General features: G+C 42.5%; 1 protein-coding gene across 1 annotated transcript; it reads right to left on the bottom strand.

Annotated features, from left to right (window-relative positions):
- Positions 1–1,792: 1,792 nt before the first annotated feature.
- nat16l (N-acetyltransferase 16, like) lies at positions 1,793–13,226 on the bottom strand. Its single transcript, XM_064940179.1, has 6 exons — positions 13,201–13,226; positions 8,955–9,078; positions 8,062–8,259; positions 7,791–7,900; positions 7,504–7,627; positions 1,793–2,759 (listed from the first exon to the last, which is right to left on the bottom strand). The coding sequence occupies exons 3-6, from the start codon at positions 8,248–8,250 to the stop codon at positions 2,178–2,180; spliced, it is 1,005 nt and encodes a 334-aa protein (XP_064796251.1). The 5' UTR covers positions 8,251–8,259; positions 8,955–9,078; positions 13,201–13,226; the 3' UTR covers positions 1,793–2,177.
- Between the last annotated feature and the right edge of the window lie 442 nt (positions 13,227–13,668).

Raw genomic sequence — 13,668 nt, 5'->3', positions numbered from 1 at the left:
GACTACAGCTCGGCCTTCAATACCAGTGTCCTTGAAGCTCACTGCAAAGCTCACGGCCCTGGGACTGAACTTAGGTCTTGGACTTCCTGATGGGCTGCCCCCAAGCGGTAAAGGCTGGCAACGTTACCTCCTCGACACTGATTCTCAACACGGGGGCCCCACAATGGTGCGTCCTCAGTCCCCTCTTGTACTCTCTCCCTCTCCCTCAACGTCAGCAACAACAAAAGAGCTGGGGGTTTAGTCGTGATTGACCTGAACAATTTTGCCAGAGGGGAGTCGTTGGAAGAGGGGGAGGCCAGGGTAGAATGGAACAGCAAGGATCTTTCCTGCACATTGACCTTTCCCTAGTCGTGCAGGACCTTAACGGAGGGCAGGTGGCAGCTGATAACCCTCTCAGCAGACCGGACAATCCTTTGCAGTTTGCCCTTGGACCAGACAGTGATCGAGGATGTGAGGATGGAATCTATTGCTGTGTTTACACAGGCAGCCCAATTCTGACCTTTTGTCCATTAATTAGTCTTTTGACGAATCACATCAGATCTTTTTCAGAGCTGATCTGATGGTCAAAATTGGGCTGCCTGTGTAGAACCGTATCAGTATTGTCTGTGAGAGTTTGATAGCGAAAGTCATAAGTAAAGACGTGCAGGTAGAGGATCGGACACACCAAGCTTATTCTGTAGATAATGTAGTAGAAATTGTAAAGCTTTCTCATTTCCTATATTGCCTGAGCAAGGCTTTTACAATACACCATGTATAATTGAATAGGTAAATATTTTGTTCCTCCTTTCCTTATTTACTGTTTTATCCGTGGCTACTGTTTACGTTGCCCCTGCCAGTACTTTATTTTGTTCCAAATAAAACCACTTGAAAACACCACGCAGCCCGTTGAGAGCTACAGTACTTTGGTGGCACATACTTGAACAACAATGCAACTAAATGTATGAAAGCTATGTTACTCACAGAGCTGTTTTGGATAGTAATGTTCTTTAATTCTCTTTGGGATCCAATTAGTCATTCGAATTAGGTAAATACAGATGCATGTTTTAATAATCAGGAACAAGCACTCCCACGTTTTACCCTGGTTGAGACGGAGGCAATGGAGTGTGTTTCTGATTGAACAGACAAGACACCTATAAAAGCTGAAAGCTCTATCCTCCAACCAAGGACCTTCCTTTTAAATACAATATATACTTTCAGATATCAACTGCCATTAAGATACAGGTACTGTACAGTACAGCTCAAATCAAACGTTTTTGCGAGCGTAGCGAAACGCTTGTGGTGTAGCAAAATACTTGTCTGGTCTGGTGTGACGTCAATTATGATTTCACACATGTTGATATGCTACAGTTACTGGCTGATGATGTATCATAAACTAAAGCCACTGGGTACAATTGTATTATAAGATAAGAGTCAGGAACCATGTATTCATTGTCTCACAGAGAAAGGTCATTGAGTTTACTGGAGCCACAATACCAAGCTCTTTTCTCTGTGAGATGGAGTGAGTCAGTAACCATGTTGTCAGTAACCATGTTTTGTACAGTAGCGCGACAGCGTCAGTCTTCATTCAGTTCATTGAGTTCAATGATCTGAATCACCTAAAGTACTGAATAACAGACATACTGTATCAATTAGACAGCAACCGGGATTCATAATGCTTTCATTCATGTTTTCCATGCAGCACACACACACAGAATTGGAAATGATGCAGACAATTAGCTCTGTCATTTCCCCCCTTTATAGCTCCACCTGCTTCAGTTATAAATGGATACAGTAATGAGAGAGAATGATCAGCGACATTCTATTCATTTATTCTTATTGATACTGATTTGCATTTCATAGTCATGATGAATCAGTGATTTGATAGACTTGTCTTAACAAAAATGTATAATGATTTAATAAGAAAACATTTATTCCTGTAATGTCCCATTATAAATTCTTGCATCATCACAATCGTTTAAAAAATCAATCCAATCAATCAAATCAATATAAAAAAGTCTGTTAGATCCTGTATGATATATAATGTATATTGATTACATGGCTAACCCTCCCCCAGGGGGGTGTTTAGTTTTTCCCCCTAGCACTACATAGCGGATTCAAATAAAAGCAAGATAATGTGGAAAACCCTTCTAAGTCTAATTTGCGCACTCTCACTGGCCTCTTTTCCTCTCCCCATCTCCTCACATCCCTCTCTCCAGAAACAGTTGTTCCCAGTACTCTCTACACCTCGTTACCCCTGTGTATCCCTCACAGAACTCCCTCATCCCCTCCCATAGAGACTTATTCAGATACACATGAACCATCACCCTCCCCTTCACCTCCCTCCTCTCCCTCACTTTCTCGAAATGGCAGACAAGTGCCCTCTTTGCTGAAACTAGATCAGTTCCAAACATATCAATATTTAATCTCAGCGATCCTCCCTTGTACGGGATTGGATAAGGTGGAGTGTAAAAGCTGAGGAAGGCAGGTCTTTCCGGGTTGTCGGCCAACCAGGTGAGGTTTCGCCTTGCTAAGATCTCAAGGTTGCCTTCGATTGGTTGTAAGACCTGCCAGTCTTGGATAATAACACCACCAGGAAGTTCAACCCTGGAGGGGAGTTCAGGATCAAGGAGGATGTTCTTCAGGTGTTGCTCATCCTCTATCAGAAACATTTGAGGGGCGGACACACCTTGCTCACTTCCTGTGGTGGAATGTAGTTTGTTCCTTAGGTGTGAGATGAAACCCTCGAAACTGTCGGCCTCCCCGATGATTGAGAGTCCAGCCTAAAGAGAGAGAGAGAGATTGACAGGGGATGGGGTGGAGAGAGGGAGATAATGAGGGAGTGGGAGAGAGAAATTAAGAGAGAGAAAACAAGTGTGTGAAACAGTGACAGCAAACGTATAGATGAGGGGGATGAAGCGGAGGTAGATGTAAAAAGAAAAAAAGAGGGGTGGTTTGAGACCTTAGTTACGAGTCCATTGTTGTGTTTGTCCCCTTGTGAAAGGTGCAGCAATAGTTTGTGTGTGCATCTGTGTATCTGTGTGTGCGCGCAAGTCTCTTAGCAATACAAGCACAGCCTATCCGTAACAAGCTCCCTCAGAAACTCAATGAATAAATCATCCATTCAACTTTACTGGCCCATAAGGCTGAGGTCAAAAGTACAGCACTATATGGAACAGGTTCCATTTGGGACACACTCTTTGACTCAGTTAAATTAGATATAACTTGTCTCCATGCAGTCCGCAGTCCTCAATGGGACTACTGCTGCAATAAACCAGTCTAAGTGTTTCCATTAGTACACAGCACTATTTCATATTGTATTCACTACACCAGTACCCATGACACAGGCTTGCATCCCAAATGGCCCCCTATTCGCGCTGTAGTGCACTGGAGCCCTATAGGCCTTGGTCAAAAGTAGTGCATTATATAGGTGATAGGGTGCAATTTAGGACAAAGACACATGCTGTTTCTTCCTTTAGTCAGGTGTTCTTTGAAAGGCAGTTGTATAGAGCACCACACAGCCACACGCTGAGACAGACTTTTAACCCATGTTTCCAGGTATGAGATGACATTTGGGCTGGTTTCTAGGAAGAAATAGGACATGCAGACAGACTGTCTGCACATTTGCCTTTCAAAAGGCTTTGACACAGAAGTAAAAATGTAAAAAAGAATGTGGTTAATGTTAGTATAAGAATATTTTCAAGATAAATACACAACACAGAGGACTCGAGGACTAGGATTAACGATCAAAAGGAGTTGGTTTTCAGTTCAACATTTGTTTAGGATCTGTGGGATGTCAGTCTTGAACTCCTAGCTACGTTCTGTGCATTGAGCCGGGGGCAGGAAACTTGTTATTTGGTTATTGGCTCAGTTGTCCTGCAAGGACTTCTGATTGGTCAACCCCAGGCTAGGATGGGGGTTATAAATGGCATCTTGTTCCTTTGTTCGGTGGGGAAAATCTGAGGACAGGGGAGACTGAACATCTACCTCCCAGCAGAACATCTTGATTTGTCCTCACTGAATAAACCCATTTGTCTCCCCCTGATTTGCTTTGGAGTTTGTGTTATTCAAGAATAACATAAATTGCTAACATTAGGGTTGAACCGGGATGGGGACATGAAGACGGGGTTGAACCGGGATGGGGACATGAAGACGGGGTTAGGGTTGAGGCTGGGGTTAGGGTTGAACCAGTATGTGGACATGAAGATAGGGTTAGGGTTGAGGCTGGGGTTAGGGTTGAACCAGGATGGGGACATGAAGTTAGGGTTGAACCACTACGTGGACATGAAGATAGGGTTAGGGTTGAGGCTGGGGTTAGGGTTGAACCAGGATGGGGACATGAAGTTAGGGTTGAACCACTACGTGGACATGAAGATAGGGTTAGGGTTGAGGCTGGGGTTAGGGTTGAACCAATATGTGGACATGAAGCTATAGGATTAGGTTTAAGATGGTTCCTGTTTGTGCTGATATCAAACCTTGGGTTGCACGGGTCTATTGCAACTTCCTCCTCGGTCTACATGTGTATATGGAAATTCAGTCTGGAGAGGGTGGGGGAACACGGGGCGGTAAATCAGTCTGGTCTGGAGAGGGTGGGGGAACACGGGGCGGTAAATCAGTCTGGTCTGGAGAGGGTGGGGGAACACTGGGCGGTAAATCAGTCTGGTCTGGAGAGGGTGGGGGAACACGGGGCGGTAAATCAGTCTGGTCTGGAGAGGGTGGGGGAACACTGGGCGGTAAATCAGTCTGGTCTGGAGAGGGTGGGGGAACATGGGGCGGTAAATCAGTCTGGTCTGGAGAGGGTGGGGGAACATGGGCGGTAAATCAGTCTGGTCTGGAGAGGGTGGGGGAACACGGGGCGGTAAATCAGTCTGGTATGGAGAGGGTGGGGGAACATGGAGCGGTACATCAGTCTGGTATGGAGAGGGTGGGGGAACATGGGGCGGTACATCAGTCTGGTCTGGAGAGGGTGGGGGAACACGGGGCGGTAAATCAGTCTGGTATGGAGAGGGTGGGGGAACATGGAGCGGTACATCAGTCTGGTCTGGAGAGGGTGGGGGAACATGGGGCGGTACATCAGTCTGGTCTGGAGAGGGTGGGGGAACATGGGGCGGTAAATCAGTCTGGTCTGGAAAGGGTGGGGGAACACGGGGCGGTAATTTTTTATTCAACACTACTACAAAACATAAAACGTGCTTCTTTCTACATCCACTTGCGTTGCAGCTGCAGTGAATGAGTAGCCAAGTGTATCGATCGCCCTTCGTTTTTATTATTATTAGCAGCCCGTCGTGTGCGACTCGAGTTTCACCATCAGGTGGAAGACTGTCCTCTCGCTCTCTCTCTGGTCAGTCTCACCGGAGGAAAGGAAGGAGAGAGTAGAGACCGTGAGAGGTGGAACCCTCTGCTGCTCTCTCCCTCCCTCCGCTGATACTAACGCCGTGTTAAAAAGAAAAACTGGGAACTCGGAAGTCTGAAATCTTTGACTTCCGACTTCAGTGCATTCAAGACAACTGGGAACTGGATTAGACTGGGAAAAATAGTTTTGAACGGTTATACAACTCGTAAACTCTAACCAAGTTCCCAGTTATCTTGAAAGCAACATGACCATCAGATGCAGGTATCACCAGTCCAGTAAAATTGCACAGCTGTGTCTCGCAAGTGTTACACAAACTGATCTATTTTGTTATCAAAACTCAAGTTTTGAAATATAATATGGTCTGAGAATAACAATATTGGCATATAGCCAATGTATTAGGCCTACTGCACAAACCTCATTTCTACAGAACTGTTTTTATAGGTTCATGTTAAAAAGTCATGTTAAAAAATAATAATCTTGACTCGATTTGATCTCGACTCAAAAAAGGTTGGTGACCACTGGGTTGGGGGAAAATCAAGCAATCTGTTCTGTGGCTGAATTCAAGTATTTTTGTTGTTTTATTAAAACTATGTAACCCTTTTGTAACGAGGGCCCAAGAGTTCTGTTAACAGTTCTATTATTGACAGCGCCCCCTTTCAACCTATCATAAGGCCAATAAACGGATCTCCTTTTACGACTCTGAATGGCCCTGAGGAGATCAGGAGATAGAAAACAGATGCCATTGGCAGGTCAGCAGAATACCTTATGATCTGCACGTGTTACTGGATAAACGACCAATCAGGATTTTGAGTGCTAAGGGACTTTTTATTCCTAACCTTTGTCAGAAAGAGAAAATGGCACCAATAGCGCAAATTACATGTAAAAACGTTTTATAAACACTGTATTAAACTGAAGGACTCATAACATGTTGTTATAACTTGAAACATAATGTAAAGTTTTCTGATCCTCCGATGTAAAAAATAAAATAACTATAACGGACTATTTGCCGTAACATGAGTGTATGCACTTTTACACAAGGAGTGTTGGCTACCTACAGGCTATGCATATCATGTTAGAGATTGTGAAACTACCTTCTGTTCAGGAAAAACATGATATAAACACTTATGAGTAAGTCTTATACCCTGACGACACCAAAATACATTTGCTAAATAAATTTATAAATCTATGTTATTCAATTATTGCACCCAAACGTTAACAAGCGTCTGCGTTGCCAAGGGCTAAAATAGAAGTCCTTTCTGCCTCTCCCATCTCCTCATTGGTTTATAGAAGCAGGGACCCACGTGCCATCTCCTCATTTGTTATATCCACATGGGTGATTGAAAGACGAACTGAGTTGCCGGTCGTCGTGGTAATACTGTGAAAGTGTAGATGCCAATCACCATATAAGTTCAAAAGATGAAAAGCCTGGAAGGAGGAGAGATGACTAGAATGATTTGGTTGACCGTTTTATGTGTGGATTTATTGTCGGAGTAGAGGACCTTGTGCATTTCAGGTAAAATAATGTTTATATCCCAGGACAAATTAGCTAGCAACAGCAAGCTAGCTAAATAGGATAAATTAGCTAGCAAGTGCAAGCTAACTAGCTAAATTGCCATAAATGATTCATGCTTTTTGTTTCTTAAAATATTTTAACCTGCGTGTTGTGATCGTGTTTGGTGTAGGGGGACAAAATAAATGTATGCACAATGGCGCACGCGCTCATCCGGTTTGGGTTCCATGTCAGGTTTATCTCAGGCTGGGGATGTTGTGGTGGATTGTCTTGGTGAAGGTAAGCGGGAGTCTCTCACAATGGGCTCTGGGAAACAGACTGAATTGGGGTGGGTAGAAGGTAGGTGGAAAGGTTAGTATTGGGGAGGGTTCAGAAAGGAAACGGTCAGGATTGGTTTTCCCTTTGTTTTGTCATCACAACTTTCTCCACCTTTTTACCCCTTTCTCCATAGTCACCACCTCAGAGGTCTTGGGGTGTATTGGGTTGGGTCCCTGTGTTGGGTTGTGTTGTGGTTGAGGGTTTGGGTTGTGGTTGAGGGTTACGGTAAACAATACCCTTCAAAACAGTTTTCTACACCACTCATTAAAAAAGTTGAAGGTTTGTACTGTAAAGTAAATTATACAGTAGTATAGTATATATTAGTATAGTATGAATTATAACTCACCCGTCTCCCTAGCTCTGTGAATTTGGATAATGTCTGTGTGGGCCCAGCTGAAGGCTCATCAACCTTGGTTTGTCTCTTGGTCCTGACGCTGGGGTACAGCTGCTGGACGTACTGGTCAGCAAATCTGTATATGTATACATTCCGTACATTTGTCTTTTATTTACGATGGACTTGAGCTGTGTATGTGACGTTATTTGGTGTTTACTATGTTTGTTGCGGTTCTTTTTTGTTGTGTGTCAAAAAACAAATCTATAAACAAATAAATCATTAAAAAAAGATCTGCGAACCTCTGGATAACCCCAGCCACGCCACGACCCCTCTCGCTGGGACACACCCTCAACCCCTCCACCACCACTGTACACCCCTCGTCAACGATTAGACCAGACACCAGTGCCACCTGGGGGAGAGGGGAGGGATGATGATGGATTTAGGGATGGATGGAGGAGGCAGAGGGAGGGAGGGATGGATGGTAGAAAGGGAGAGAGGGAGGGATGGATGGAGAGATACGGAAGGAAGAAATAGGGATGGATGGAAGTAGAGAGAGAGCACTACACGGACCAATTTGCCATCTCTGCGTCCCAGTATAACCACTCTGTCAGGCTCAGTCATCCAATCGGCATATCGATGAGGCAGATAGTCATTCCCTCCATAGATTTGAACAGAAATGGACATGACGTCATCGTAGTCCTTTTGTTCAGCCACCCAGAATGTCAGGCCGTCGCTCTCCCCAACACAGCTACCTGCCATGGTTTCTGTCTGTAAAAGATGTTTACAAACAATGGAGTAAAGAATTATTGGCTACATATCAGTGGTCACTAACTGGTCAATTGCGATCGACTGGTTGATCTCCAAGACATTCCTAGTCAATCGGCAAACATTTCTATAAAAAAAAAAAAAAAAAAAACGAGGCCTTGCATTTGGTTTTATTTATTTTTGCAGTTTTTTTGATGTTGTTTTTAGGGGGTGCTGGCGGTAGGTGCAGCCGAATCAACAGGCCAAGTGTTCCCATTTTTCCCCCGGAGGGTCCAGAAAGCAACTCAAGTGCACTTACAGGCCTACTGCTGGCCAATTGGATGGCTCAGATTACCGTGTCTGCAGTAACGCAGCAGGTGTAAAAGAAAGGTACAGCAAAGTTGATATTGTGAGATTTCAAAACCTTGACGAGAGAGAGACTTTCCATTGTCATATTCATTCATATATATATACACACACATATCTCCACCTTTTTACCCCTTTCTCCATAGTCACCACCTCAGAGGTCTTGGGGTGTATTGGGTTGGGTCCCTGTGTTGGGTTGTGGTTGAGGGTTTGGGTTGTGGTTGAGAGTTACGGTAAACAATACCCTTCAAAACAGTTTCTACACCACTCATTAAAAAAGTTGAAGGTTTGTACTGTAAAGTAAATTATACAGTAGAATAGTATATATTAGTATAGTATGAATTATAACTCACCCGTCTCCCTAGCTCTGTGAATTTGGATAATGTCTGTGTGGGCCCAGCTGAAGGCTCGTCAACCTTGGTTTGTCTCTTGGTCCTGACGCTGGGGTACAGCTGCTGGATGTACTGGTCAGCAAATCTGTATATGTAAAACCAGTAACGCAGCAGGTGTAAAAGAAAAGTACAGCAAAGTTGATATTGTGAGATTTCAAAACCTTGACGAGAGAGAGACTTTCAAGGAATACAGCAAAGAGCTGCTGTTTTTGTGAGCGAGTTCATGGTTTACTTCCTACTCAGCACTGTCAACACTTTTTATTCAACACTTATGAGCAACAAAATGCAACCTCTTCCTACTTCCACTTGCGCTACAGCCAGCACTGCAGCTGTAATGAATGAGTAGGAAAGTGTATCGATAGGCTTGCGTTGTTATTATTAGTGGCAGGGGTCTTTTTCAATGTCGAGGAATATTTCACTCTCTTCATCGGAGTGACAACATTAATTTGTGCACGAAGCGGAAATAATGTGGTTCCACTTGAGTTTTGCCATCAGCTGGAAGAGGTGTGAAGTTCGCAAATGACCTGCTAGTGACTCGTTCATTTTAGTTGTTATTTTGACCTGCTAGTGCTGGCCGCAATGAGTCCTTCAGCAGGATTAACTTCTTATGGCTGCAGGGGCAGTACTGAGTAGCTTGGATGAAAGGTGCCCAGAGTAAATGGCCTGCTCCTCAGTTCCAGTTGCTAATATATGCATATTATCATTAGTATTGGATAGAAAACACTCTGAAGTTTCTAAAACTGTTTGAATGATGTCTATGAGTATAACAGAACTCATATGGCAGGCAAAAACCTGAGAAGAAATCCAAACAGGAAGTGGGAAATTGAAGTTGGTCGATTTTCAACCCAGCCCCTATTGAATACACAGTGGGAAATTGGTTGTGTTGCACTTCTAGGCTTCCGCTAGATGTCAACCGTCTTTAGAAACTTGAATGAGGCCTCTACTGTGATGTGTGGCCGGATGAGAACTCTGAGTCAGTGGTCTGGCAGAGAGCCAGGTCCTGGTCACGCGCATTTCACATGATAGCGACCTGCGTTCCATGGCTTTTCTATAGACAATGGAATTCTCCGGTTGGAACGTTATTGAAGATTTGTGATAAAAACATCCTAAAGATTGATTCTATACTTAGTTTGAAATGTTTCTACGACCTGTAATATAACTTTTTGAAGTTTTCGTTCGCCGTTCAGCTGGACCTGCTCGAGCGTTTGGATTTGTGTACTAAACACCCTCACAAAAGTAGCTACTTGGACATAAATAATGGACATTATAGAACCAATCAAACATTTATTGTGAAACTAGGATTCCTGGGAGTGCATTCTGATGAAGATCATCAAATGTATGTGAATATTTATAATGCCATTTCTGAATAATGATAACTCCACAACATGGCGGATATCTTTATGGCTTGTTTGGGCTCTGCGCACCGTACTCAGATTATTGCATGGTAGGCTTTTTCCATAAAGTGTTAATGAAATCTGACACAGCAGTTGCATTAAGGAGAGGTATATATATATATATATATTTCCATGTCTAACAATTGTATTGTCATCGACATTTATGAGTATTTCTGTAAAATTATGTGGCTCTCTGCAATATCACCGGATGTTTTTGGAACTAGTGAACGTAACGCGCAAATGTAAAATTAGATTTTTAAAATATAAATATGAACTTTATCAAACAAAACATTCATGTATTGTGTAACATGAAGTCCTATGAGTGTCATCTGATGAAGATCAAAGGTTAGTGATTCATTTTATCTCCATTTGTGCTTTTTGTGACTCAACTCTTTGGCTGGAAAAATGGCTGTTTTTCTGTGAGTTGGTGGTGACCTAACAATCGTTTGTACTTCTTTCGCTGTAAAGCCCATTTGAAATCAGACACTGTGGTGGGATTAACAAGATTACCTTTCAAATGGTATAAGATACATATATGTTTGAGGAATTTGAATTATTAGATTTGTTGTTTTAAATTTGATGCCCTGCACTTTCACTGGCTGTTGTCATATCGATATCGTTAACGGGATTGCAGCACTAAGAAGTTTTAATGCACGCTCCTCTGTCTCCAGAGACGTGCTCCGACCACCAACTTTGTCATATGCGCGCAGGAAAATAGAGCAAGAGCACAGAGATAAAAAATACATGTTTAGAAATTATAATTGATCGCATGGTGCAAAAATGACTGCAATTCATTGATTATTGAATGTTATGGATACATCTTTGTAGAACCAAAACTTATATTACACAGCCTCTGCGCAACAAACTAGTACTCGAGAACAAATAGTTTTGGGGAAGCAGTTTGCGAACGACTGTGCTTATCATCTTGCCTGGCTACACATACTCCTTGCTCTGGCCAACGCCCACGGACATTAGCTTCTTCTCCACAATGAGAAGTATGTAGCGAATAACAGAGCAGCGGAATGATTTTGTGTGTCGTTAGGCTAATTATCATCCTCGCAGCAGTCAAGCAATGCAGTCCGCCAAGAGTCATTCAAAATCTAGTCCAAGCGTAGTGGTGGCTGCATCATGTTATGGGTATGCTTGTTATCGTTAAGAGATGGAGTTTCAGGATAAAAATTAAATGGAATAGAGCTAAGCACAGGCTAAATCCTACAGGAAAACTCAGTTCAGACTGCTTTCCACCAGACACTGGGAGATGAATTCACCTTTCAGCAGAACAATAACCTAAAACACAAGGCCAAATCTACACTGGAGTTGCTTACCAAGAAGACAGTGAATGTTCCTGAGTTAGTTAGATTTTCAAGAAGATTTAAGTTAAAACTATGACAAGACTTGAAAATGGTTGTCGAGCAATGATCAACAATCAATATGACAGAGATTGAAGAATTTTGAAAAGAATACAATCCAGGTGTGCAAAGGTCTTAGAAACTTACACAGAAAGACTCACAGCTGAAATTCCTGCCAACAGTGATTCCAACATGTATTGACTCAGGGGTGTGAAAACATATGTAAATGAGATGTTTCTGTTTTTCATTTTCAATAAATTTGCAAAAATGTCTAAAAACATGTTTTCACTTTGTCATTATGGGTATTGTGTGTATGATGAGTGAGATTCTTTTATTTTTTTATTTAATCCAATTTGCTTAATGCAAAGAAAAATGGTTAGAACAACAATGCATTGCCAGGGCATTTCAAGCAAAGCCAATATGCAGTGATAATGTATTGGGCCTATAGCCTACTGCACAAAACTCATTGCTACAGTAGTTTTTAGGGTAATGTTGCATTGAGGTGTCACTACAGTCCCGGGTTCGATCCCAGGCTGTGTTACAGCCGGCCATGACCGGAAGACCCATGAGGCGGCATACAATTGGCCCAGACAGAATTTTTTTTGTCCCATCATGCTCTAGCGATTCTTTGTGGCGGACCGGGCACCTGCAAGCTGACTTCGGTCGCCAGCTGGACGTGTATCCTCCGACACATTGGTGCGGCTGGCTTCCAGGTTAAGCGAGTAGTGTGTCAAGCAGTCCTCGGTATTCAATTCTCAGGTTTAAAAAAGATATATAATCAATAATATATCAACCAGGACTGTAGCTTTTTCAATAGGTGAGGGAGAGAATGGCTGCCCCACTCTATTGCACAAGCAAAACTCTGCGTACACCCAGAACACCCAGCTATCCACTGACACGAAGTGATCTTTCGCTCTCATTTTTTCAAAATAAAAGCCTGAAACTATGCCTAAAGACTGTTGAAACCTTGAGGAAGCCATAGGAAAAGGAATCTGGTTGATATCCCTTTAAATGGAGGCAAGGCATCCAATAGAACAGAGAGCTTTCAGGAAAAACAGGACTTCCTTGTTGGATTTTCCTCATGTTTTCACCAGCAATATCAGTTCTGTTACACTCACAAACAATATTTTGACAGTTTCGGAAACTTTAGAGTGTTTTCTATCCTAATATTATATGCATATTCTAGGTTCTGGGCCTGAGAAATAGTCCGTTTCAAATGGGTACGTTTTTTAGCCAAAAAACGAAACTCCTTCCCCCTACACTCAAAATGTAATAAAACAAAGTATTGGTGAATTAGGCAATCGTTTCCTTTCTTTTTCAGCTTCAGACTGGCCTATTTCTCACTTGAATCATTGTGTGTGTTTAATAGTTAATAGGCTAAAATTACACGATGTAGTGAACTACTTTTTCAAAGTAACTTAAGTTAACAGTATTATTCTTAAAGGTAGATTTAGAGTAGCTTACCTTCTTCCAGTGTGAAGTAATTGCTTGTTTCCAAAACTGTCAAAATATTGTAAACAGTATTTTCAGAGTAGCTTCCCCAACACGGGTCAGTGTCCCACGTCGGTTCTAAAGCAATTCCGTGTCCAAGCTGTTACATTGCAAAATCACCATCCTGAATAAGCCAAGGGTTTGCTAATTTACTGTAGGCTGTAATCAGACAGACAGACAGGCAGCAGGTGTAGTTAGACATTCAACACAGGACAACACACGCAGGCTATGTCAGCCAATAACGAAAACCAATCAATTTTTGGCAATACAGGGTTCCGTTTTCAATGCACCCCAACAAAACATACAACTTTGTTGTTGCAATGTTACAATTACTTTTCCATTAAGAAGTTGTTAAACATAAGGTTAGACTTGCAAACACTGAACATTATCACAATAGCAGACATTTTCTCATTGCAACTTTATCCCGAAAAGTAATATGAT

The sequence above is a fragment of the Oncorhynchus masou genome, chromosome 27 (genome assembly GCF_036934945.1).
Source record: "Oncorhynchus masou masou isolate Uvic2021 chromosome 27, UVic_Omas_1.1, whole genome shotgun sequence".
Lineage (NCBI taxonomy): Eukaryota > Metazoa > Chordata > Actinopteri > Salmoniformes > Salmonidae > Oncorhynchus > Oncorhynchus masou.
The sequence above is the reverse complement of the archived record's forward strand: the minus strand, read 5'-3'. Positions and strand labels throughout refer to the sequence as shown.

Coding starts and splice junctions, on each gene's coding strand:
- nat16l (XM_064940179.1), bottom strand. CDS start 8,250: ATGGCAGGTAGCTGTGTTGGGGAGAGCGACGGCCTGACATTCTGGGTG. Junction 7,901..8,061: donor GACGCAGAGATGGCAAATTG/GTCCGTGTAGTG, acceptor CCTCTCCCCCAG/GTGGCACTGGTGTCTGGTCT. Junction 7,628..7,790: donor GTGGCTGGGGTTATCCAGAG/GTTCGCAGATCT, acceptor ATACATATACAG/ATTTGCTGACCAGTACGTCC.